The sequence below is a fragment of the Daphnia pulicaria genome, chromosome 5 (assembly GCF_021234035.1).
Source record: "Daphnia pulicaria isolate SC F1-1A chromosome 5, SC_F0-13Bv2, whole genome shotgun sequence".
In the NCBI taxonomy this organism is placed as follows: Eukaryota; Metazoa; Arthropoda; class Branchiopoda; order Diplostraca; family Daphniidae; genus Daphnia; species Daphnia pulicaria.
The window spans coordinates 6,527,419-6,554,245 of NC_060917.1; the positions used below are offsets into that span (position 1 = coordinate 6,527,419).

A 26,827-nucleotide genomic window follows, 5' to 3' on the forward strand; every position below is an offset into this window, starting at 1 on the left:
TGGAGCGGATTTCTATTTTTTTTTTTGCGGGGTTGCTACTACTACTATCTCAGTGGCGGAAAAAAAGGATCGATTGCACAATGCGATTCACTTTAATGGGTTTGAGAGGATCTCAGCTACTTAGCGATTCGCTCACGCTATACTCGGTTTTCCAAAGTACCTCCTCACCAGAACATCCGTTTCGGGGATGAATAATAATAACTCTCTCTTTTTCTTTTTCTCCTTTTCACTAGATGCTATAGGTTGCGTCATCTCATCCAATATCGCATTGGCAGTTTGCACTACTGCGTCGCTTCTCTCAGCTCTGCTGATGGCTGCCATTATCAGACACACATCCGCTCCAAATCTCGGCGCCCCTTCGCCATTGGCCCCACTACGTCGCAACAGCAGCAGCAGCACCGAAACAGCGCACAGGTAATTCACAACTCTTTTCGACGCTGCAATATCCGATTGCCCAATCGAGAAAGAAAAAAGGGGAAGACGCTCTTGTTGCCCCCCTTTTTCCCAGGCTCCACCAAAAAGTATTTTTATCAATTTCCGAGGCAACCAAAATGAGAAGGACGACTGATAATCGCCGACCCCAAGGATAGAAATGGATATCGAATATCACAAAAAGGTGTCCAGTGTGGAACACCGAAAACAGTTTAGTGGCGACTTTTTGAAAAAAGATTCCAATTTGTATTTGGCGTGACCTTTTTTTCTTTTCTTTTTTCACGGGTATGTATTTTGGTTTGGCTGATGCACAGCACAGCCAAAATGAAAAGAAAAAAGAAGACTTTCTCTTGGGCATTGGTGCTGCTCATTTGTTATTTGGTTTGGTTTGGCTTAGACTTTTGTGATTCTTTGGGGTGGAGGTGGACTGGACTGGCGGGCGGCTGTGTGGAGTAACCGGAGACGTTTTCATTTCTCTTTTTTTGCTAGCCATTTTTCACAATCATCAGCACAAGGCTAGTGTACATAGAAGAGGCGACATTGAAATGTCCGTCCCCCCCGTCCGATTGTGAAAATCTGTTTTCCATCCATCGACGAAAGAATAATCGGCTGGCCAGTCGAAACAACAACAACAAATCGAAAAGATCTTGATGTTGTCCCTTATTTGTTTGTTTGTCGACTGCACTCGGATGTTGCCAATCGATTAGAGAGTGGCGTATGCCGAGTGCCTTTCCAGCTACCGGACTTTGCTGCTGCTGCTGGTGACGAAACAACAGCGCCGAGGACGAATTTTTTCGTTTTTCTTCTGATCTCTTGTTGGGTCGGGCGAGCCAACATTGTTACGTAAGCGACTATGGGGGGGGGGAAACAGGCCAAGTCGTTTTGGTGAGGGCGGCAACAGCGTCGGATAGAGCTTTGCGAATGCGGATGCGGAGGAGAGAATCCAGGGCAAACTTCTTTTTTCCCATTTTAAAATTCCCGGGTTTTTGTTTTTTTGTTTCACCTTTTTTGTTTCGCTCTCGGATTGTTGCCGGTCTGTCTGTATTGTTTCCCAGCAACGATCCTGCGGTCCGGATGACATGAGGTAAATGGGGAATATGTCAAATCCAGCAGCTGGGCCACGCACAGAGACAGACAGGCAGGCAATGCTGCGCTTTAGATCTCCTTGCTGCTGTTCATAGCCCGATATAGTTTATGGGCGAAATGTGCTGCGGAATTTTCTCTCCCCCCTAAGCCGAAATGAAGAAATAAATTGCTGTCGCCAAATTGTGGCTTGCTGTGGCATTTGCGCGTTGCTCATCCAGCGAGCGCCCACAAGTCGCCATTGTTTTCTCTCTCTCTTTGAAGAGGCCAGCAGCAGGAGCAGGAGGTGACTGACTAAGTGTTTTGGCTTCATCGAGAGACAAGGGCCCATTCGTCTCTGTTAACTGCTCCCCACCACCAATTTCGTCGTCTTCTTTTCTTTGGCTGCCCCCTTTTTTTTCTATTATTTTAGTTATTATTATTATTATTTTTAAAAGGCCATGGGCACGAAAATTGGACAACAGATTGTTTTTTCATTTGGCTAGGGCCAAGCGGGGGTGGTCAATAAACGTCCAACATGAGCGATGACATTAATGAATCAAATGGAAATGATAATGGGGTGAAATGTGCATAGTACGTACGGCCAATCAAAATGTGATTTATCGCCTTGGGTTAAACAGAATGTTGTGGGTGCACCGAGAGACAATGGCCGGCTATTGTTGGCTTTTAGGGGTCCCATTCCGACCGATAGGATCGCGGGCGATTGGCAGGCGCTGGCGGCCATCATCGTCCACTCACGAGACTATAAAGAGCAACAACAACAATGCGCTCTCTTGTTGTTTGTTTGTTTGTTGTATTGTAATACAGGCAGCAGCAAAGTCTTGATTGGCGTCTGATTGAAAGAGAATAAGAAGAAGGAATGAAATTGATGATGAGAAATGGGCGGCCGTTGTCAAGTTGGCATATCTTTTTGACGTCGTTTGTTTGCGTCGCTCGGGGATTTTATTTACTAATTCGTTAGCCTCTCCCCTCGTCGTCGTCGTCGTCTCAAACTTGGCGTGTCTTGTCAAATTGGAAGTGACGGACCCGAAACGAAAAGGAAAACGTCTCTGCCGCTAGCCATAAAATGATGATGAAACGATGTCAAACGGCACGCACAATGGCCAAGTCGAAAGCTTTGGGCTGTGCAGTGCAGTGCTGTTCCTCTCTTGTCAGTTGGGCGGTCGGCGACGCCAAATTCTTTGGCAACGAAAAACCTAACGGGCCAGCGACTTGTTATTGGCCCGCCATCGCCCATCTCTCTTCTCTCTTCGCTTCCATTTCCAATTGGAAATTTGTTTGGAAATTCAATCAAATTCAAATTTTGGCGACATGGGGGGGCCATTCGTGGAATGGCTTGACGACGGACAAACGGACGGACGGACGGTCGAACATGCATATAATGGGGGACAAGAGAGAGATGGCTCAACTATTTCGGTGTTGGGCTCATACAAACGGACCACCACCACCACCACCACCGCGTCCTACTCTGTTTTGCCAATTTCGAAATGGCGTCGTTGGGTCGGCCGGCCCGTTGCAACATTTTCTCATCTCCAATTCTCCTTTTTTTTGCCACCGCCTCCTCTTTCTCCTCCCGCCCCTCTTGTCCCGGACACGACAAGTTCAGATACGCAACGACGGCACAAACATTTTCGGCTGATGGTTATGGCGTAACCTGTTTTATTTTCAGAACCGCGTGACTTTTTTGCAGGGCCGCAATAAACCAAACGAGGAGTCGAGGAGACTTGGTTATTGTCGGCGGGAGAAAAAAATAAATCGGCACGGCCCGAACCCTCCGCTGTGTCCGTCGCGGATCGTTTCGCCTTGAGCCGCGTGAATCAAAGATGACGGCGACGCTATTACCGTCGCAAAGTTTATCCTTTTTTATTTCTCCCTTCCCGTGTGTTGCCCTCATGTATTTATGTAACGGGGCGGACGGGTGGCGGCGGGACGGCCCGGCGTCGACGTCGGTTTGTTTTTCCTTTTTTATTTGGACGAAATTTGTTTGTTCAGAATTTTCTCACCGAAAATGGGCACGTCATTAATCCTTTTCTGCTTTCGGTGGGTCTGTCGGTCGTTAGTTGAACGTGGCAAACTGGTCGCTCGGTGGAAATTGGCCGTCGAGCCGACGCCATGGACGCTGAATGGTCGGCACTGGTGGCTGCTGGGGCCGATGAGATAGGCGCGCGTGAAAACTGAAAGGGCCCGCCAATTTTCAAAACAACAAACAAACGGCCGAGACTAAAGCGGCTAAAGCATCTGGCTTAAATTCTATACTCTTGTCAAGTGCTTAACGTTGGGAATGTTGGGGGACTTTGGAAATAAGTTCACCGGGTTCTTCCTTTTTGTCGAAAGTTATTTTTTGATCGGACCGGCGAAGGATCGCCAGGCAAAAAAGCTCTAGTAGTTGGTAGTGATGCTATGTTTAGACGATCATCTATTAAGTTTACGCAAGCCAAAGTGATAAAAGTAAAAAAAGAAAAAGAGGAAAAATGAAAATGCAAAGCGGATGGAAATCTTGTCAAGTTTGTGATGGTGGCGCCATTGTCTCTTTCGCTTGGTGGGACTCTGTGTGGCTGTGCTCAACTGCTGTGCCGTCATTTGAGAGCCATGCGGATTATTTATATCTTGTACACAGCACGGTCGTCTTCTTCTTCTTTCTTCTCCTCTTGTTGTGTACATTCGCCGCTTAAAAATACAACGGCGCACGCGTGCGGCCGTCCAGCAGTTCGTCGTCGTCGCATTGGCTTCTTCTTCTTCTTTGACTTATTTGGGGGTCTTGTTCTTCAACATCTTTTTAAAACTTGTCGGACGGACTGGGGGGGTTCGAGGTTATTTGTTTTCCTTTTCGGGGTTGCTTTGTCCTTGTTTTGCTTTTCCCCTTTTTTTCTTTCTGTTTTTTCTTTCCCATTTTATGATTATTATTATTTCTCGGCTGCTGTCATATGCCATGGCACTCTACTGCTGCTGCTCAATCTCAAACGACCTAGTCCGTTCGTCTTGTCTCTTTTTTTCCTCGGCTGCTTCCTCCTCTTTTTTGCGATGACGGGCTCCTGTCAAACGTCCAACACGACGCACAAAAAAGCTCCTCCTCCTCCTGCTGCTGCTGCTGCTGGACAATTTCGCAATTCCGCAGGTGAATCGCATTTTTCCCCCCCTTTTGACTGATGGCCGCCTGTCCATCTGGGCACATCCACAACACACGCCAATTGAATAAAAGGAGAAGGAAAAACATTCCCCGTCAAGAGTCTCTGCGACGTTTTACATTTAATCACCGCGACCAGAGTTTCTTTCATTCTCTCTTTCATTGGATTCCTAAGATGACGCCGAGTCAAATAAATTTGTTTGCCACGCCATTCCACATCAACAACACCAGCAACAACAACTTCAACAACTACAACGACAACTCTCGTGTCGTTGCAGCAGCAGCAGCAGCGTACGTAGTTTCAGTAGTGGTGGCAGTCGTAAAAATAAGAAGAAAAGTCAAACGAGACAAAAGCGCAAAATTGCAAACTCAACCGGAATCAAATCACGTCGGCGACAAAACGGGGACACACAAGATTCGAAACGTTTGATTCAATTTTTCTCCCACCCCCCCAAAAAATAAGCCAAAAGCAAAAGAGTTTTTAGTCTTTTTCTTCTTTTTTATTTGTGCCTCTCGCCGATGCCTGTAGAGGGCGCTCAACATCCACTCTATGGGCTTTTTTCTTCCTCTCGTGAGCGTGCGTGAGTGAGGCCGGCGTCTATACAGTGCACGATAGCATGGGCCGGGCATGCCACCACCAGTGCTGCTGCTATGGTTATAGGTGTTGTACACAGAGAGAGGAAAGCTCAGTCAGCTCCGGCCAGTCTCCGACGTCTGACCTGCTCTCTGCTCTGCTCTGCTCTGCTCTCCTTTGGCTATTTTTCTGGCTCGATCCTTTCGGTTGTTTTCTTGGCCGATCCATCCACGCCTTGCGGACGTGGGCGACCGAATGTAACGGCCACATTCAAATTGATTCAATCCCAACATTCATCTCAAAAGAGAAACAGAAAGCCGCTGATGCGTCGTCGTGTGCCCGCTGTTTGTGTGTGAAAACCCTTTCCAACAGAAGATAATCATCATTATTATTATTATTATTGTCATAATCATTATCACTGGCTCAACTGTCTGTGCCGGCAGCAACGACGAGACTCCTTTGGTGGGCGGCAATGGATCAGACACAGTGAAAGTTGATGATTGACCGAGCGGTGGTGATTGGGGCACCGCAACGCATTTGACAGACTTGATTTTCTCTCTCTTTTCTCTCTCTCACGAGAAGGCCGTTTCTGTTTTTCCTTTTCTTTTCTTTTCTTTCGAGCTGGAAAATTGAAAAGTCTGGCCGCCGTGTGCGTGGGAAATCGAGCGAAACTAGTCGATAGATTGATGGAGAAGAGATCGAAAGATTGATCTACAACTCGGCGATCCAACTCGTGTGCGCTGTGTGGCAGTGCTTAGAGTGAGCGAGAACTGTAGATGCAACCTTATATAGACCTTTTATACTATCAAGTCTCATTGGTTCTACCAACAGCGTGTGGGCATCAAAGGCCAAAACAAACCAAACACACACAACTCATTCCCATCGTTCAAGTGTTTTTTAATCGGTTTCTAATGATTGCCACATTGTCATTGTCGTCGTCCGCTTTTGGCGAATCCTAAACGACCGGCTTTTTACTACAATCGTTTGAATTTGGCGCTCACCAATCAAATCGTCGAATTTCTTCATCAACCGTTTGATTCTTCGTCTTGGTCTGCACAATAAAAGGAGAACCGCCGGTTTTTCTTTTGACACAAGAGGCCACAGCCAAGTCTACCGCCCAACTTGACTTTTGGGTCCCTTCATTCCGTCTGGGTACGTATACGTGCGCGCCAATTCTTTTTTTTTTCAAAAATAATGGGACGACGAGAAAACCCAATTTTTCTTTTTTTGTTGCTATTGTTGTTGTTGTTGTTGCTGTAAAATGCGACCACCTCTGTTTGGCATTGGAATGTTCCTTTTTGAGAGTATCACGCCATCGGTCCATCTATCGTTCAATCCCGTTTTGATCGACTCTCTTTGTATTTTTATCTCAACTTCCAACTGGATCCGATGACGACGACGGTGGTGGTCATTACGCCGGCCACCCCTCCTGGCCCCACCCCTTTTTTGCTCTTTATTTTGCTCTTTCCCAGGGACCGTGATGACGTCAAAGGTGAGCCACCACAATTTCGACTGTGTGACATGAAAGAAGACGATGGACGTGACACGAAAATGAAAAAAGTTGTGAATGAAATTCTGATGGATCTGAAATGGGTTCTATTTTGATATTACGTACGTCGCCCTGCTGGCTGCCCGGCAGTGGCAACAACCTTATTTTTCCCATGGCAATCGAATGATGGAAAACGGCTGGCCATCGCCATGGTTACGTCAATGGCCATTGGATGGCCAGTCATGGATGATGGGTCGTTGGCGGATTAAATATGAACAACTTTATCCCTCCTCTCGGCCAGTTATGCACGCGTGTGCATTCAAGGGGTCGCTATTGACCCCAATAATCCCAGTCGTGGGTCCAAAACGAGGAATAATAGCAATCAGATTCAAAGTCAATTTGGCCGTAAGAGACGACGATGTATTATAATTGCCATCGTGACATTGTCTGCGTCCTTTGATTTGTTTTTCGGGACATTTCTCGACTCCCGTTTTTCTCTTTTTTCTCATTTCATCGTCAAAGATGATGAAAGACGCGACCAGAGATCCCAGTGCCTTGTCGTGTCTTACACGCAATAATCTTGCGCTGCTGATATGAAAAGAAATTTCTTTTTCCATCGCAGTGATGAACGATTCCCTTCCCCCCCCCTCTCCACATTTTTCATTAAAAAATTGAGCCCCGACCTATAGCGAATCGCAAATCTTTTTTTGACTCGATTGAATGTTGCTTTTGATTCCTTTTGAATTTCCCTCCAAAAAATATGGCCGAGATAGAAAAACGGCCAATTGATGGAATGCTCTAGGCAGCAGCTGATAATGAAGAGCAAAGTGTCAGGGAATGAGTCGACCTCTTAGCGGTGGGCGCCAATCCATCGATGCTGGATGCATCCGTCACAAGTGTATAAATATTTCCTTTCTGAAGAGAGACGGGAATGCTGCTGGGACGCCATCAGTCATCCCCAATCTGGTCCGTTTGGACGGGCACGTTATTGGCTTCATCGAGGCGAGTCTTGACACGATTGGGAGATTTTCAAATGTGTCAATAATAGTGACGTCAGTTGCGTTTATTTCCTTTTGCGAGAAAAGATTTGATTTATCCTCTCATCGTCTTGACTCACTTGAGATATGTGTCGTCCATCTATTTTTCTTGGCTGTTTGTTTTTCTTCTATTTGACCGGGACTCTCGGGGAGCAGTGCGGGAACGTGTACCGTATAGCGAGGGTTTACATAGGGTCCCGTTTCCGTCTGTGTTTGCACACCGTCCCGTTTTGTCCTACACAAGAGACGAAATGGGCGCCTGTGGACTCACCTATACAGTTTAGGGATATGGGAGAGTCTCACGTCATATGTTTGGCCAACAAGGAGCCAATGCTAATAGACAAGGAGCGGGGCCAAGGCAAGACTCTGGGGTCTCTCTACATCCACGTCTGTCCTACCGATGCTGCTGCTGCTGCTGGTAGACTGTCTGGCGCTCGGGCGATACTCTTTTTGGGTAGGGACTAGAAGAGAAAATGGGGACCTGGTTCGATTTTTGTTGTTTTCTGTCTGGGCTCATTTTTCCTGCTTTTATGATGTTGTCTTTGCCTGTCTCTGTATGGGTGGCAACTCGATAGGCTCGCCTTTTCTCCTGCCGGCAAAATCTGGCGCAAAAGACGGCCAGGGAAAAATTGGGTAATGTTTGTGATTTCGTCTGGGGGCTGTAGATTCTGAGAGGTAACATCTGGAGCGACTAGACGGAGTAGTAGTAGGGACACATTACGCGGAGACCATCCGGTTTTCGTCTCACGTCAAACATCCGTCGAATATAAGAGCGTCGACTTGTGCCCGCTGCTCCTGCTGCTGCTGCATACAGAGTCGGTAGGGAGGGAGTCGTCCAACTTATTGACATAACCTCGTGACCGAGATTGGCCGCCGTCCTTTTCATTTTCTTCAAGTCGGGGCTGGAGGGAAAAGACGACGGCATAAACCACCGACGCACACGCCACTACACATTTTTGACGCTGATGATTGACTGATGCATGATTGACTGATGATTTCACTTTTCATTTGCTTTTTGGGCCGTAACCGCGGCGTCTCGTGATGTGTCGGCGGATATTTTCTCGTATGCAAATGGCGACGGGCGGGCGTCATATTATCGCGCGGGTCCGGCACCAGCCCAGGAGAAGGAGCCATCCGGTTTTTGTCAGAAAGAAAATTCTCCTTTTTGCCTGGCTGTCTGATCGCGTCAATGACATCGTCAGGTGAAGGAGACGGAAGGACGGGCTGCTGGAAGCCCCAAAAAGAGCCAATCGACGGAGAAGGGCTATCACAGACGACGATGGACGGGTGATGGATGGACGGGTGTCGGTTGTTATTGGCCTCGTGATTGGCCGGCCAATATTCTTGGCCAGTCATCCGAATGAAGAAATGGACCATTAACCGGCCATTATCTGGAATTATGAGTCGAGTCGAGTGCTATAGTCCGGTCGCCCGCGCTAGTCGGCGGCCAACAGCTGCAGCAGACGACAGTCTCCTCCTCACGCTGTACGGTCGCATCATCATCACATTTTTCTGCAGTTTTTTGAATTGACAATCGCATCAACGTCACGGCGACTGACACAAACTGTGAAAAGCCAATTTCGCCATTCTCTCTCCAGTGTGTCTCCTTTTATGGGTCGAATCAGAATCAAACCGAGGACAGTGATAATAATTCCCTTGACGCTTAACATGTATAGATGAAAATGCCGTCGAGTTGAGCAGCCGAGTTTCTCACGCAGCCATCGGTTGTCTGCTCATCTCTCTCACTCCACTGTGAGTCTATCGAATGCAAATGCCATCGGATGATCTTGCCTTTCCATCTCTTTCTTTTTTTCTCTTCTCTCTCGCCGATGGAATCAAAGCGTTTCTGGTCGATTGCCAAATAGTCCCCGGCTGAATTCGAGACAAGTCAAGTCCCAGACGTTTTGCTGGGAAGAGAAAAAGACGCCGAAGCTGCTGAGAAACGCTGGATGTCACATGCAACTTTCGGCGATAGAGGATCAAACGAACAGTCTGTGTGCCGAATAGCAAAGAGTCTGGGAGACCCCCCAAAAAAAAGAGAAAACGATGAACAAAAAGGTGCTAGTTTGAATCTATATGGTAATCGGATTGAATGGATGGATGGCAACTAGAGACGAGAGAGAGACATCCGGCCCCTCTTCGTTCACTATAGAAAAGAGAAAAGATGGTGACTGGGGGACAATTATCGACTCTTGTCTATTTGTTCACGTTCGAAACTCTTTGCGGGTTAAGGTCAGGTGGCGAGTCATTTTGGTGAGGGGGGGATATCGTTGGTCGCTGATTCATCGATCCTTGTACACATCCGCCGCATTCGACGTCATCCAGCAGCAGCAGCAGCAGCAGCAGCAGCAGTGCCTTAATAGGTTTTCCTTCTTTTCTTTTGGCTCAGTTGATTTGATTTTGACTTTTTCCTCCTCGTAGCGTAGTTGTTGTTGTGTGTCTCGACAACTGATGTTTTCAACTCTTTTTCTTCTTCTTTCCTGTTGTTTGTTTTGCTACATAAATAATTCAGTCAAAAAACAAGGCGGGCACACAACCAAACAAAAAGGAGAACATGGTGGCGTATACCGATATGGATCCTCTGCTGGCTACTGTTTCCTTGTGTGTGTGTGACTCGTAAAAAAAGAAGAAGAGGAGAAAAGAGACAAGGCTAGTAGTGGATCTGGCAAGATGGGCCTACTAATAATACCCGAAAGAATAAATATAAAAAGTGCAACCCCAAACCTTTGCGGGCGATAGTAAAACGAGCGCCTCTTTCATCAGAGCCCAGTAACGTCGCAGGGACTCGGTGACGTCTCTCTCTCTTCCTTTTTGTTTTGTATTTTCAGACTGTCGCTGCTGTTTTATATCGGCCTCTCTATTTCCCCTCCGAGACTATGGCAACCCAACGAGATTGAAACCCAAAAAGATCCCCCTCTCTTCTCTTTTCTCTGTTGCGATTTTCAAATGAAATATTCAAGCGGGCACATCTTTTGCCTACATCTCCTTGATGTGTAAAAGAAGACGGCCACAATTTCTTTTCTCTTTCAAATCTTTTTTTTTAAGTTTTTACTGTGGATATTTTGTTTTAATTCGGGTTGCAGTCGGTTCATCATCATCTCCGTTGAGTTGACTTGACGTGATCTCAATTTTTTTGGAGGTTTTTTTTTTCCTTTTTGGCGTTGTGTTTTGGGCCTGCTGTCATTCACAGGAGTTGTTGCCGCTGCCAACTTTTCAGCCAGGAGGGGAGGAAATGCGCAAGACAGAAGAGCCCAGCTCGAAAAGAATATCAGAGGTCCCGTCGTAGTTATAAGCAAAGAATCGGCTCTGCCTGTCCGTCCGATTGTTGTTGGTCGGACTCCACCAGCATCGACAATCTCTTGGCTATCCATCGTCTCTTTCTATCTACCCCCATGTTTCCTGTTTGGCTCTTTTTTATTATTCGACAAGATGCGATTGCATTAACTCTCCAGGCTCTGCTCCCGGATATGCTCTGCTGGCGTGTTTTTGCAACATTAAACCGACCGATGTCACGACACACGACCACGGGTAAAAACATGACGAATGCGGTCGGCCTTTTTTTTTTCTTTTTTAATATATTGCGTCGTCGGGGTATCGACACCCACTCCATTCACCACTACCCACCTTACACCATCGTTAATTCCTTCATTGTCCTTGGACGGAATGCCCGTGAATGAATCATTTCCCATCGCCATCCCGCGACCGCACGCATCATTAAGTCACCCTGACTCTGCAATATCGAATAGTCGAATAGTCGAGAGACTTAGCTCAGTCGTTGGAACTTGGGATGTTGGTTTGATTATTGAGGTCAGTCGCGGCCCATCGTTATTCAGTTTCTCACTCAGCATCACTCGCTGGGCCGGTTTTCTTCTTGTTTTCTTTTTTATCTGTTTATTTATATCGAGAGCTGACTGTTTCGAGTCTGTTCTCTGAACGATTTGTATGCAGAAGCAAAAGTCGGGGAAACAACAAACAAACAACAGTTGAAAGATCATAGTGAAACAACCAGCCGTTTGCGTCCGGCAGCTGAGGATTTTTTTTTTTTTTTCGCCTGTCTGAGTTTTGAGTTGGAAATTTGCATTTGAATTTGTCGTCGATTTATTTATTTTGTTTGTTTGTTTGTTTCTTCTGCGGTTGTGCACCGCACACGCGCGTCTAGACTCTCGTTAGATTATGACGGGCCTCTGAGCTGATGTAAAGACCCCACCATCTCCTTATGAAGCCTCGGGAGCTTTTGGCCGTTAAAAAAGAATAAGGAGGTGCTGCTGCTGCTGCTGCCTGGACTTGGACGTGTTTGTGCTTACGCCTCGACCCGGTAACGTTAACAACCAAATCGGCTTTGATTTGAGATGTGCGAGTCTAGTTCCCAACACCATTTTTCGTATAGCTGTGTACACTCTCCCTCCAACCACCACCCCTTGGCCGGTTGGGGCCAAGTTCGCCTTTAGACGCACAGCAAAAAGCCAGTGAACGTGTACAGCTACTCTTGATTTATGATGATGGATTCCCCTTGTGTTGTTTCTCTCTCTGGGCGCCGTAAAATATCCGAGAAGAAGAAGAAGAGGCTTAGTCCTTTCTGTGTTGTAGATATGCAAGAATAAGAAGAAAAAGGTTTTTTGGCTTGCATTGGCAACGCGCGCCGACAGTCCATTTTGGCTGGCGTGTTTCTATGAACCCTATAGCGCCGTTTGACCGTTATCTCTTTTGACTGACTCTCTCTTATTCTCTTTTTGTGTTTTTTCTTCTTCTTTTTTTACCCCGCTTTTGATACTTTTTTAATTATTTTCCAGCACTGACCGATCACTCGCACACTCGCATACCAATGACTTTTTTGGCCTATCCTTTTATTTTTATTTTTTTTTATTTTTCTACTGGCAAAAATGTTAAATAGCCACTCGAAGGAAAGGACGTGAAATGTTTTCTCTCTCTCAAAGTCTCGGAATTCAAATTCGTCACAGTAGCCACATGGTATACTCCTTCTTCTTTTTATTTTATTTTTTATTCTTTTCTGCAAACAAAAACTGAAGAAAAACTGAGATGGCTACTGATTCTTCTTCTTTTTTCCTGTTTCGGCTCCTTGACACTCTTTTGGCCATTTGAAAAAGTGGCGCGGACGGAGAAGATGATCGTGTTGCAAAAGTCGAAAACGGCAGCAGCATTCGCCAATGAATATTTATGATTGATATTGGTCTCTCAAACGTCGAGAGTGTGAACTCTATAAGGCTGGCTGACTGGAATCAAGCAGAGCACAGAATAAGACTGGCCCATTTTGGGCTGCCGGTCCATGAAAATGGTCGTCGCCCATATACATGCGCCAGGCTACTGCTGGGCCGGCTGACTGACTGGCTGGCTGGCCAGTCTTGTCAAGGCTTTCGCCTCTCGTCTCTCTACAACAGTTTGGGCTTCTCTTTTTTGACTCTCGTAACTCGATGGCCTGCTGATGCTGTTACGTATGGCCGTAGTTGTCGTTGCTGCTGTTGTTGTTGTTGTTGCCGTCTTGCCCAGCATTTGACCTTATTCAGAGAAGAGAAGAAGAGAAACGGGTCTCTCTCCGTATATAGGCTACCCTACCCTAACTCACTCGAGTCACTACCCAATCAGCTGATTGGAAAGAATGGCGAGCTTTAAGCAACAGCATTAGCATTAACATCGCAGCTCTAGTCTACTTTATTAGACTCTTGGGCTCTACACGCTGCAACTAATATAGGTATGGCACGCTGTACACAGCACCAAGGGGACCCAGTCTTGAATGAAACGAAAGACCAACCCAAAATAACCAAATAGAATTAACACTCTGAAATAGAAAAAGAAACAAAAATCAGCTTTTGGCGAATAGAAGTTAAGAGCTGGTCCTGCGGCCACGTCAAAGATGGATGAGTTTAGCGTCTGACTCTTTTGGCCTTTCGTTGCTCCGTCTTCGTTTGTCTTTCAACTGAAATGTGTGGCACTCGCATTAAATATTTAGACTGTTTAGACAGAAAAAGGAAGAAAACATTGTAGAAACATTTGCAACTACAAGACGAAAAAAGTCAACAAAAAGCGAAGGTTTGATAATAACGTTGTTACTTAATATCCCGGCTAATAGCCGCAGAGTCCCCCACCGACAGCTCAGTTCATATTTATCTCCACACCAAAACGCTAAACACTGGCAACAGTATTTAATATTTAAGTGTTTTCTCTTCGTTTTTGCTTTCGTGTATTTCGCTCATGTTATATATTATCGCCTTTGACCATCTTTTTCTCTCTCCCTTGGCCCAAGCCTCTGAGCTATTTGGTTATTATTACGATTATTATCCGGCCGTCTAGTGAATCCAAGATGGGATGAGACTGTAATCGCTCACAGTGATTATTATGCAAGTTTAAGCAGCTCTGCTTTCATTTGTTGGTTTATTTCTTCTTCTTCCCGGCAAAGTTGAGATAATGTCCAATGCATCAGCAATGTGTTGGATGGCTGGCCCGATCTTAGCCGGGCAGCAGCCGAGAGAGCTGCAGACGTGTTTTTCAGGTTCCAGTCATTGCCTTATTCCATTTTTCCCTCCCATTTTTGGCGGTGCGGAAGGTTTTCCCCCTTTTATCTCGTCGTCGTCGGACGGCCAGTGCGAGAAGAGACGAAGGCAACGAGGCGCAAATGGTTAAGAAAATTTCATCAGACAAGATTGAAGAATAGGATAATAATAAGGAAAGAAGAAACAACCGAAATCCGTCGCGTTCATCACCGGCACCTTTTAAAAAAGAACACGACCGATGCCAATCATCACAACAAGGAAATCAGCCGACGCTCATCAACTCGCGATTTGATTTTTCATCCAAGTTGGCCAAATTTCAAGCGGAATTTTCTCGATGGCGATTTTCTGACGTTGTTGTTGTTGTCGCTGGTTGTTTTTGCCGGCCGGGCCGAAAGGGAATAATAAGGAAAAAAGCGAGAGGGAGACGACGAAAACCAAAAGGGAAAAACAATGGGCCATTTCGTCTGTTTGTTGATTGCGCCGAGTGGCTGGCAAGAAGAAGACGAAAAAAAAAGAGAGATCCAATCAAGCCCACAACAACAACAACAACAACAAGACTCATTTTTTTATTTTTATTTTTTTGTACTCGGATGATATTATTCATACGGTCCCTCGTTTCCCTTTTGGTTAATTCGACAAACTGCTCAAGTTGTTTGTGGGTTGCCATTGTCAAAAGGAAAAACAAAAGAAATTTATTTCACCCATTTTTCTTTTTGGCTGGCCCCAGAGCTAGTAGTACTTGATTCGCCGCACGAACAATCACGACCGGGCGCCATCCTCTCCTTCTACACAAAAAATTTTACGCTGGAAAAAAACATTGGCTTTGGTCGCAATTGATTCTCCCCAATTTGTCAACACTGTTCCAGCTACTTCTCTCACCCCCTTTGAGCCTTTGGCCGGACAGTGGCAGTTGAGAAAATGTGACTCCAGTTTCTGTCCAAATCGTCTTTAAAAAGAATCGAGTTGCTGTTGTTGCACAACACACCAAAACGGCGGCTTGAATCTTTTGACTGCGGTGTCGACTGTCGTCAAGCAGCGCAGATTCCTGTTTTTAAATGTTACACGAGTACTACGTGTATGGATTTGCTTCTTCTTCTTCTTGTTTTTTTGGGGTGGGTGAGTGGTTGGTGGACTGGCACATCCTTGTGGCCATGGCCGCCGATGATGAATGGGCCAGCTGGGGAGCCAGTGCGTCTCGTGAGCCCAGCCAAAATACCTTGGACGCTTTGTTTGATTGATCCATTTTCTCCCAATATCGTTTGCCCTCCTCCTCCTCTCCCCCCCCTCCTCGCTATTTGGCAGTCGAGAAATCGATGAATAATCGGATTTGGCTTTTTGATCTTGGCTTTTCTGCACGGAAGAAAATGAAAAGGAAAAAAGAATTTGACTTTGGTTTTGTTTAATTCTCCATTTTCGTTTGTACACTTTGCAACAGAAGGTCATGCGTGGTGAGTGGTGGTGATGGCCGCCGAATGGAAACTTTGGATGATGACGACGACCGTCTTGCCCAGGCTGCCACTCGTCTCCTCCTCGTCAGCGTCGTCGTCAGCGTCGCATCCGCCGACGCCGCCGTCGCTCCTGTTGCCTTCCACTTATCCACCTGATGATTACCTCCTCTCGGCCAGCTACAACAACAGCAACAACCACACGACTTGGTCATATTACGGCGGTGGCGTCAATTCGTCGTCGTCGTGGCTGGCGACGGCCACGACCTTGTTGATGTCGACGACGACGACAAGTGGCGTCGTCGATTCGATGGAGTCGTCGTCCTCGGAGGAGGAAGATGAGCGGTTCCCGGCCTACGTGAGTTTGCTGATGATGTTGTCGTGCGGTTTGATCCTGGTGGTGGGCCTGGTGGGCAACTGCCTCGTGCCGGTCGTCATCTGGAACAACCGCGACCTGCGCAACTCGACCAACCTCTTCCTGCTCAACCTGAGCCTGGCCGACATCCTCGTCCTCTGCGTCAGCATGCCCACCGTCCTCGTCGAGATCTACGAGCGACGCGACACCTGGATCTTTGGCAAAGTCATGTGTGAGTTTTCCAACCCAATTTTCACTATTTCATTATTTTATTCTGGCGGGTTTTTTGTTACTCATTTGAATTGGTGGCGCCCGCCACCCGCTGCCAAAAGATAATTATTATGGCCGGGGACCAGGTTGTTGCTGTTGTTGAGGTCGGGTTCTCTTGATGCGTTAATTGCGGCGTGAAATTATCAAATGAAAGAAGAAGAAATTTTGACGTGACATTTCGACGGATTGCGCCAGTCGAAATTGCCGACGCGACAAATTGAATTTCTTCCTTCTCCAAATAATGAACCAAGAGGTAGGGGGGAAGGAGGTTAATGACGTGATGACGGCCCATTTTCATTTTAAAGTTCCGTCGTTCTGCGGATATTTTTTTCTACGGTCGAATAATCGTCACAATTGCGCTGCTCCCGCCTATTATTTCGTCCAGTTTTTGTCTGGTTTTTCTTTTTTCTTTCTTTGTCGTGATGTGATGATATGCCGAGAAGACGGCCCTGTTGTTGTTGTTGTTGTTGTTGTTTTTATTGGCTCGTAAATAAAGGCGGCCGCACGACGGAATGAGCGTCCAAAGAAATTGTCTAATGAAATTGTCTGATGGCCCCCCGTTCCGTCTCCGACAACAACATCAACAACATCAACTTCTTTTTGGTTGGTCTCGGCAGCTGTCCTAGTATGTATACATACCTGTTTCTTCGCCTTTTCCTTGTGGGTGAGAGAGGCGACAGAGAAGAAAAAGTGCGGAATGTGTTGGTGGCTCCTTGCTCGAGATCCCAATCGACCAAAGGAACACCCAAAAGGAGCCAAAATGCGCACACCTTTGAGCTTTTTATTTCATTTTATTTTGATTTTTCGCTCCTTTTTCAATGGCAAAGGGACGGACACTGGCGGACGGTTGACTCGGTTGTCAATGAGCCGGGACAGAACCGGTTTGCACAGAGTTGTGCACTAGTCCTGCTTGCCATTGTCGTCGTGCATAAATCAAATCGTGGGGGGGAAAAAGATTGCAGCCCTGATCATTCGGGGGCTTCAACGTCGACCACACACAACGTCGACAGATAGGCAACTGGCAACTGCTGTCGTCACCGTTGATTTCTTCTTCTTCTTCTCTGCGTCGCAATCGTCAAAAAGTCAAAACAATTTCGAGTCTCCAAAGTCAAATGGAGACGACGACAACAAGTCGATGCCGTGTAAAGAGAAGATCGCACGAGATGCCAAGTCGCTCACGCACCTGTCCCTCAACACCTTGGCAGACGCATTGGATGTTGTCCGCTTGATTTCTTCCACACTCTGACGTGCCCACCTTTCCATATCGACGTCAAAAAGTTTCCTTTTCAATCGCTCCGTTGGTTTGTTGTTGTTGGCGGTTGGCGGCTGTTGGTTCCATGTTTCCGCTAATCTACAAGATGACGTTGTGTTTATTAGACAGAAACTCGTTGTCTTGGAGTAGTAGTAGTAGCTGGCTGCTGGCCGATCGCCCGCCGGGACTATCTGGCCAGCAGTTGCGTAGCTCCTGGATATGCCCGGCATTTCATCAACAGAGTCTGAAGAGAAAGAAAGAAAGAGAGTCTATAGATTTGTGGATTGGCCACCCCCCGTCTGGCGTGCTAGTGTGCTGGTTGTTGTTGCCCCAACTGCCGAGACTCATCATCACGTCAATAACATTAGACAAGAGCCAACTTATTAAACATCGATTAGGGCTGCAGCAACAGCAGCAGGGTCGGCTCCTATTGCGAGCCGCTCGGTAAATAGTCGTGGCCGCCAGATGAGAGCCGGAACCCTCATAACCGACGTCATTTCCTGTGTGTGTGCACTGCAATCTCCCCTCCTTCTCTCTCTCTCTAGCTGTTCAAGTTTGTTGATTTATTTACAGTCGAGAGTTGGGATGGACTGGGTAGAGTCGGCGGTGGTACAACAACATCAACAACAACAACTCGAAAGAAAAAAAAAGTGTGGACGAGAGAGAAAGACGAAAGGGGGTGGAGTGAATCATGTTTATCCGGCGGCATTTTTTCTTTTTTAGAAAAATAAAAATTCTATTTCATCTCACAATAATTCTCATCTCCAAAAAGGAAATCTCTTTTTTTCTTCTGGTTATTTTGTCGACGTCACGATTGGCCATTGGTCGTTTGTGTGTGTTCGTGAACACAAATTTTGTGACGTTCAAAAGACGCATTCACGCATTTCTTTTGGGCCTGGCAGCCAGCAAAAAAGCCGCCCGGCAGACTTGTGTGTGTGTCGTTTGGATATTTTGAATCGTTTTGGCATGTGAAATAAGGTCCCGTCCGTTTGACGACGGAAGAATAGAATAGAATAGGCGAATCGACTTTTTTCTTTGGTGGGCGGCGGGCGGAGATCATTGGGTCGATGCCGTCGTCCCCTTTTGTCGAATCTCGGGACGACTATCGGCAATTGCACGTGGAACGATGACGGCGCAGACATTACGGCCGGCCAAACGGCAAACGAGAAATCGGGGACGGATCGAACAACAATCGAATGACGAATGCCAATGAGTTGACGCCGGGTCACGGCATGATGCCGCTCGTCATCCTGAGCTTCTTGTCAAGTCGCTGGCCGGCCCAGGAGGTTGTTCCTTGCCCCAGCGAAAACAACCCAAACCCAACAGTGGATTTATGATGGTGCTGGCCCTTGAATTCCACCATTTGTCGTCTTCTTGTTCTTGGCCACTTTTGACTGTGTATGGAGACCGCACCGCTCGACGTTGGCCATCAGAGTCATTTGTTTCTCTCGTTGTTGTTTTTCTTGTTGTCTTGTCGTTGTAAACGCACCACCAACATCTATGACACGCAGGGCCAGCAACAAACAAACAAACAAACGCTGACGCCTCTGCCCAAAAACTCGCCCGCCGCTGTGGACGGACAAGACACAAAAAAAGAAACGGGGCGCGGACGCCCAGGTGTGGCCGTGTGTCGGCGACTATTGCAGTAGCCAAAGAGAAAAATAAAAATAAAAAGAATTGTGACTGTGCACTGGGAAAATCTTTTGACTCGCCTGCGAAACCAGAAAAGACAATAAGACAAATCGCTTTTGAATGTGTGTGACATTATACGAATAAGAAAAAGAAAAAGAGAGACAAAAACTGGCTGCTGGCTGCATCAGTCGCTTTTTGATATCAACTCAGAGATGAAAACAAACTGATTGCACAGGTTTCCACAGTTGCAGTAGACGATGCCTGGACCTGATTATTTTATGATTGCGAGACAACTGTCAGACCGCCCGGCTATGGCCATTTTTTTGTGTTTGTGTGTGTCCCCCCCACGTCAGAGAGACCCAGTAACTTTTTCGTTCTCTTTTCTTTAAAGCGAAACACATTTTTTGCTGGGCCAAATGACTCATCCATCATTCGCCGGCGCCGTGAATTTTGGCCAGGCAACTCGGACACCAAAATGTTGTTGTTGTTGTTGTTCTTTGCTAGTTGTTCATCCTCGACTTCGATCAATTGATGGAACGATTTTTGAATGTCGAATCAAGTCGAAACTTTTTTTGGAGATTTTTCGGGAGGTTGTTGAACTTTGGGCTTCGGCTGATGTGGTTGTACAACTACCACACGACATGACGTACAGTATGTGTACTTCTTTCTACCTCTTGCCTGTTGCTTCGTCCTCTTCAGAGTTAAATCTTTTGGATGGGTAGTCTCTTCTTGTTTATTTAAATGCTGAAATTTGAATGATAACTCGGATCCATCATCCGACGCCATCCGACCCATCTGATGGCGAAACGGATAGAACCCAGTTGATTGTGTAGGCCATCGCCAGCTATAAGACACCACGACGATTTGATCTCATGCATGAAATTGGTGTTTGGTGGTAGTCGAAGAAATCCAAAAAATCACAAAGGTGTCGGAGAGAATAAAGAGGCCAAGAATTCAAACAAAAAAAGAAAATAAAATAAAAGAAGACTACGGTAATTCATTTCTCAGTAGCAGCTCCTCTTTTGGCTTTTCTTTTTCGATGAATATCTCAGCATCAAGTCAATTCCGGCCATCCACCACCAACACCACTCATGGGTGTGTTGTTGTTGTTGTTACTGTTGTTCGCTTCAGGATAACGACGTGTAGACTTTTGATCGTTTGGCCTCCCGTCACACGCAACCGACGGCTGCTGTTGCCGTCTGCCTTTAATGCGCAGAAATGCCAATCGCCTTTTAGAATAGAAAAACTCGTCTTGACACAACCCGTCCGGCACGAGCGCCGGGCACCCACGTCGGATCGGGTTGTCTTCGTCGTAGTTTTCGTCGTCGGTTTGGGATATCTGTTGATCGAGTGCGTGAGTCGGGAATTGGCCGCGGGGATGATTATGATGACGTTGGTTTTCGGATGGGCATTTCTCTGATGCTGCTGCTGCTGCTGGGCGATGTGATCAAAGTGGGCCGGCAAACTCTGCTGCGCCCAAGCCCCTTATTCATTTGGCGGCACCTAGTCCCTAGTCCGTAGTAATGATCACATAGTCTTGTATACTCTGCATATACTCTGTATAGTGCAGTTGGGTAAAAAGGTGGAATCACATTAAGCTGCCAGACCCCCCGGGGTAATGGGCTGTACTATACAATCTACACGGAAATAAAAGAAATGAGGGGGGTAAAACAACAAAACAAAACCACAAAAGTATTAAGTAAAGTAAAATTAGAGTATCGCAAAAATAAAAAGAGCTGCACGTTGGAAATCGAATTAGACCGTACTACACGTATTCACTTATTTCTAGTTATACACCTCTCGGCCGTTGAGGAGATGATTGCGTTACCTCAGCAGGAGGAGGTCGCCATTTGGAGAATAGGCCAAACCAATACAGAAAGGGAAATTTGTTTATTCTCTTATATTCGCCACATAAAAACCATAATAAATCATCATCATCGTAATGCAGTTTGAGGTGAGTGCTGCAGCTGGGCAGGGCGAATTCCACCCACTCTGGCCATTTGTCTCTGCAGAAGAGTTTTGACATTTTCTTTTTCTGGGTATTTCATTAGTAGTCGTCGTCGGTTGAGCAGCGATGACAAACGAGAATTCCAATCATCTTTCGATTTCATTTAGTCGAATCGTTTTCCCCACCGCAGTAATGCCGTGAATGTCGCTCTGCTCAGGTCGTCGTGGAATCCCTGGCGCAATCAATTTTCCCTCGCTCAACTGTTCCAATTCGATGGCCATGACCAAAAAGGCCCCGCGATCGACTCTTATGAACCTCTCTCTATATTCTTCTCCTCCGACTAATAACACGACTAATCACTGCCCTCGAGTCTATTTCACCGATTTATGATGGAAAAAAAAAATGAAAAATGGAAAAACTGGGCGAACGAAAGGAAATGAATTTCCCTGGCCTGGCGTGTGTGCCAGTTTGACGTGAGAAGGGATGGATGGAATTTTGGTTAAAAAGAAATTCCATTGGCGCTCAGCACTCTCCATCCGGGTCTTTCTCCTTTAGAATTTTGTTTTTTTTACCTTTTTTACCTTTTTATTCTTCTGCTCTCTGCTCACGCACACTGAGCACACTGCACACGCACGCCGACTTTTATTTGTGAAGGCGAAACCCCCCTCCGTCGAATCCCCTGGCCTTTTCTTCACGGGATGGAATTAGGAATTAGCATTTTCGTGTCAGCCTCGGTACCTTCTTCTTCTTTTTGGCTCATTTTTTCGTTGGGGGGAGAATAAAAGAAGAGACGACCGCAAAGAGAAGAATGAAAAAAGAGCCTTACTCCAGTCGTTATTCCAGTCGTAGTAGGTACCACTCAATTTCCTCGACGGTGAGAAAAGTGCAGTGAGACACGAGGAGGAGGACAACCGACTACGACCATTTCGGTCGGTTCATAATAATATCCGGGTTGGGTTCTCTGTTACGCGTTTGCCCATTTCCAAATCAATCACACACAATTTCCATCCTCATCGAAATTTTCAACATTTTTCTTTTTCATTCCATTTTTAGAAAGTTCTCGGGTCAGAGCTGGGCAATGGGCAATGGGCTGGATGGCTGGCCGGCGGTGCATTATGCCGATGCGATAATAATAGTGTGAACTCGCACACAAAAGGGGGCCTTTTTTCTTCTTCTTTCTTGTTGTGGTTTTATGGCCGTGTTTTACAACGCGACGACACACACAGTGAGAGAGAAGGACGAGTCGACTTGGTGGTGCGAGTCATAAAAATCTTGGCGATAGTTTGAAAATGGCAACGGCTTTTTAATCAGGGAATAAATTCCATCCGATGGAAAATGAGCCAGCGCCGCTCAGTTCAGTTGAGACTTGACTGCAATCATAACACAAGTCTTTTAAAAATCGATTTCATTTCATCGCCCAGTCGCCCAGCCATAAAAGAAAACACACACACAGCCAAAAGTCTATTTGCATATCGTTTCATCGCCGCATTTTTGCTCCTTTTTATTTTTTCTTTTACATTTCCAATATTTGATCAACACACTCCTATAATATAGATTTGATGGCATTTTCTTGTTTGTTTTTTTTTTTTTCTTTTCCAAAGGTAAATTGGTGCCGTTCGTGGAATTGACGGTGGCCCACGCCTCGGTGTTGACTATCTTGGCCATTTCCTTCGAGCGCTACTACGTCATCACCCGTCCGCTGAGGGCCGGCTACACTTGCACCCGCATGAGAGCCCTTTTCATCATCCTGGCCATTTGGGTCCTCGGATGCATCACCTCCAGGTAAAAACAACAAACAAACAAAATTCGGTTAGAATTCGGCTTTCCCTATGCTCCGACTTTGTTTGTCTTCACGTCCATTAAACAACTGCGGACGTCGTTCACACCCACCGGTCGAGAAGGGGGGAGCATTGGGTATATAACCATTTATTAACTTTATTTTGTGTGTGCATCGCGGGACTCTTTGTTTCCTCCTTTTTGTTGAATTGTGTAAACAAAATCAAAATGAATGGAGGGAGAGATGACGCATGGCGCCATGAGACTGTTGAATTTTTCCCCAATCAAAAGTCATAATGGTGGGTGGGAGGGGCTTAACGACCGATACATCACCGGACGAAATTTTCTTTTTCTTTTTTGAATTTTTTTTTGGCGCCGTGAGTCGCTGGGCAATTTTCAGCGTCCATGTTTTCCCGTTTTTGATTAGAAAAATTTAATTTGAAAAGAATGAGGAAAGTTTGTGAGTTGTTATCCCGGCACAAAGGAAAGAAAAAGGGTCGTGAGGCGAACGGCCGCTCACCACCACCACCACCATTTCTCTCTCTCTCCTTTTGAAATGGCGTAGGAGTTGACGACCGTAGTACATTCATCACGTTGCATTTCCCATTCGGATGTTTTCCCCCTTTTCGTCGTCTTTGACTTTTCGTTGGCGCCGGGCAACGGCCAAAAGAGCCGGACAACTCGAATCATCTTCCAGTGGGTTTTTTCTTTTCTTTTCTGTTGCCTGGACGATTAGATGGACGGCATGTGGACGGACGGTCGAAACAGACCATCATCATTACGTTGATGATGATGATCATTAACTCTGCAATCTTACCTGTCCTCTAGGAGGGGGGCAGGGAGTCGTCATTAGAGGCGACGGTCCAGAGAGACGGGCAACCCGTCAACTTTTTGACTCTCGTTCGCCTTCCTCTCGTTCGCCTTCTCTCTTCTCCTCTTTGGTTTTTTTGACGTTCCGAAAAAGTCAGTCGGCGGTTGGGACTGGCCATTTTTTATCCCGCGGTCGCCGTCATCTCCTTGGCGCCCTGGACGCACACATTCCTTTTTCTTTTTCATTTTTCATTTTTCTTCTGTTTTCTTGTGCGTCTCGTCAAAGGCTTTTGATTGATGACATTTGGCTGTGACTTTGGGTTGGCGACCACGCCCTAAAAGGCGGGAAATGATTGACGTTCCGTCGATATCGTGCCGCTACTCGTTTGTGTCCAGGGTCCAGTCATCAACCCAAACTCAAAGGGGGAGGAGGGGATGGGGTGGCAAACGAATAACTTTTTGGCTGCGGTTGGCGAAGGAACTGCCTAACGAACGGATGGACGGACGGACGGACGAGATGACGTCAAACGAGATTGAAGCATCTTTTCGGCTTGGTATTCTTCGTCTTATCAGTTACAGGACATCTTTTGAAGGAGGCGACGTGAACGCAGGGGGGGGAGAGAGACCTTGATTCGTAAATCATTTTACGGTCTCATCCAACATTGGCCCAGCACCCTGAGGGCTGCTGCCCAGATGCCGCCGTCTCGTGAGTCGGCCAACGTTTGACAGTCGCCAATTTGAATTGTTGACGTGCCAAAAATTTCAAAAACTGCCCACCCGTTTTTGCTTCTTCTTTTTCTTCTTCAATTTTGTTAAATGCGCAGTGAGTGAGACCCCAGGTCGAGTCGAGAGCCACAGGAGCAATTCGAGTGGCTGAGCTGGTGATTTCCATCTTTTTACTCGGCGGTGGTCATCGCGTCGGCGCCAGATGGAACCCGCCAGAGACACTCATCCCAATTGTCATTGCGTTTTCTCGCCAATTCACCGGCAATTTATTTCTTCTTTCCATTTCTATTTTTTTATTTTTGATCGGATGAAAAACAAGACGCCAAAATGTGTTGGCCCCATGAACTGGCGAGTCATGTTTCACACACTATACGCCGGCCCATTATGATTCCTCACGTGATTTATTCCTGTTCAAATTGAACTCTGCCAACCCGACGGCGTTGAAAACAGTGGCCGACAGCAGCTGCTGCCACTGCATCCGGCATCCATTGAGAAAGAGAGAGATGGGGGGTATGGCCAAAGAGAGTGTTGTATAGTCGGCGGCCGACTAGTATATAGTGAGAGTGTTGGTGTTGGTGGTTATTGGGGGTGGTGTAGTATATGTGGATATTCCCCCACCGGCTCTTTTTAAATTCCGTGCGTGTGTGTCGATATCCATCGACGACTAGGATGATGTTTATACTCGACTCGGACTGGATTCGCTTTCGGCTCTTTTGGCTCTTTTGGCTCATGGCGTCGTGTGTGGGCTGGGCTCAGATGGCGGCCGCCCAGTGCTCTATCCGTACAGCAGCAGCAGCAGGGGGGGTCATTCCGAGCGGAACGTGATGAAACTACTCCACTACTAGCGACTACTTAACCGATCCCGTGTTGAGGATTTCGTCGGGCTGGGGCTGGGGCTGGGCCGGGGCTTTCCAAATATCAAAAAAAAGGAAAAGGAGTCGAAACCTTTTTCATTCCTTTTTTCCTATTTCTTTCTGACAAAATGTTCTTCTCTTACCTCATTGCAGTCCCATGTTGTTCCTGGCCAACTATTTGGAAGCCGACGAGAACACGGCGGGATCGTCTGCCGGCTGCGTGACGCAGGCCAACACCTTCTGGTCGGTTTTCTACTACATCGCCGCCATTTGCCTCTTCTTCTTGTTGCCCTTGATCGTCCTCGTCCTCATCTACTCGGTCATCGCCCGCCACTTGGTCGCCGATCCCTGCACAGCCTCCAATCATCGCATCCAGGTGAAATTCTCTTTCCACTTCTTTTTTCTTCTTTTTTCTTGAATGGCGCAACCCCACACGGCGCAAATGTCGTTGACATTCCTGGGCGGCCAAAACGGCCGTGCCGCCAAACGGGCCCAAAAAAGAGAAAAGGAAACTGACCTGCTGTTTACAACCTGGATGGAATTTTTGATTGTGGTCGAGTCGTGGGTCGGATCCGACTCGAACTCGTATGGTCCCAGAATTTCCTTCCACTCGTACACGCCGACGTGTAGAAATCGAATCATTGACGCCATCATGTCCGAATGTTATTTACAAGTTTGTTTTTGTCTGGATGTGAACAGGTGCAAACGTCGGCGTCGGTAGCGGCCGGAACGGATCACGTCAACCCCAACTTGCGGGCCCGTCGCCAGGTATAATCGTCACCTATTGGATAAACCCAATGAAATTAATGAATCATAAATTGGACGCACGCAGGTGGTGTCGATGCTGGGCACGGTGGTCGTCTTCTTCTTCATCTGCCTCCTGCCCTTCAAGATCTTCACGTTGTGGTTCATCCTGACGTCGGACGAGGACATTCAGATGATGGGACCCGAGACGTACTACCACGTGCTCAACTTTTGTCGAGTCATGTTCTACCTCAATTCCGCCATCAATCCCATCCTCTACAACGTCATGTCATCCAAATTCCGGACGGCCTTCCTCAAAGCCCTCGGCTTCACGTGGGCCGGCCGGCGCAAGCGGCTCCTGCGCCACCTCAGCCGACAGAGCACCTTCAACACCACCACCACGTCCGGCACGGCCTCACACTCGGCCACCACCACCACCAGCAACAGCGAGCACCAGCTCATCAAGCGGATGACCAAGGAGGATCTCCTGGCGGCCGCCAACAGTCCCCGGCCCGTTCTGCAAAAATACGGACGCCAGGGCAGTTGCACCTCGGCCGCCAACCGGGCGTCCAGCAAACCTCTGCTGACGGCCACTCTCTCGACCACGTCCCACACAAGCGTCGTCAATCCGACCGAATCCTCGTCCTCGTCTGCACACCACACAGACAGTCACGTCTGAAACGCCAACCCAACCCCCAAACCCGTGAATCAATCCCGAGGAAACGAACAAAACAAAAAAAAACCAACTGATGGATCTCAACTTTTTTTTT

The 26,827-nt window shown here is 47.0% G+C and overlaps 1 protein-coding gene across 4 annotated transcripts; it reads left to right on the forward strand.

Moving 5' to 3' along the window:
• Nucleotides 1–299: 299 nt before the first annotated feature.
• LOC124340511 (growth hormone secretagogue receptor type 1-like) lies at nucleotides 300–26,821 on the forward strand. Of its 4 annotated transcripts, none has more exons than XM_046793081.1 (6): nucleotides 300–414; nucleotides 15,681–16,277; nucleotides 22,749–22,929; nucleotides 25,467–25,689; nucleotides 26,013–26,081; nucleotides 26,146–26,821. In XM_046793081.1, exons 2-6 carry the CDS (start codon nucleotides 15,707–15,709, stop codon nucleotides 26,734–26,736), a joined length of 1,635 nt encoding a protein of 544 aa, XP_046649037.1. In that variant the 5' UTR covers nucleotides 300–414; nucleotides 15,681–15,706; the 3' UTR covers nucleotides 26,737–26,821. The 4 variants fall into 4 exon arrangements, with proteins under 4 accessions (XP_046649037.1, XP_046649038.1, XP_046649036.1 ...); XM_046793082.1 differs by lacking the exon at nucleotides 300–414 and adding an exon at nucleotides 5,273–6,365 and having other exon boundaries at nucleotides 15,684–16,277; XM_046793080.1 differs by lacking the exon at nucleotides 300–414 and adding an exon at nucleotides 5,274–6,365.
• The last annotated feature ends 6 nt before the right edge of the window (nucleotides 26,822–26,827 follow it).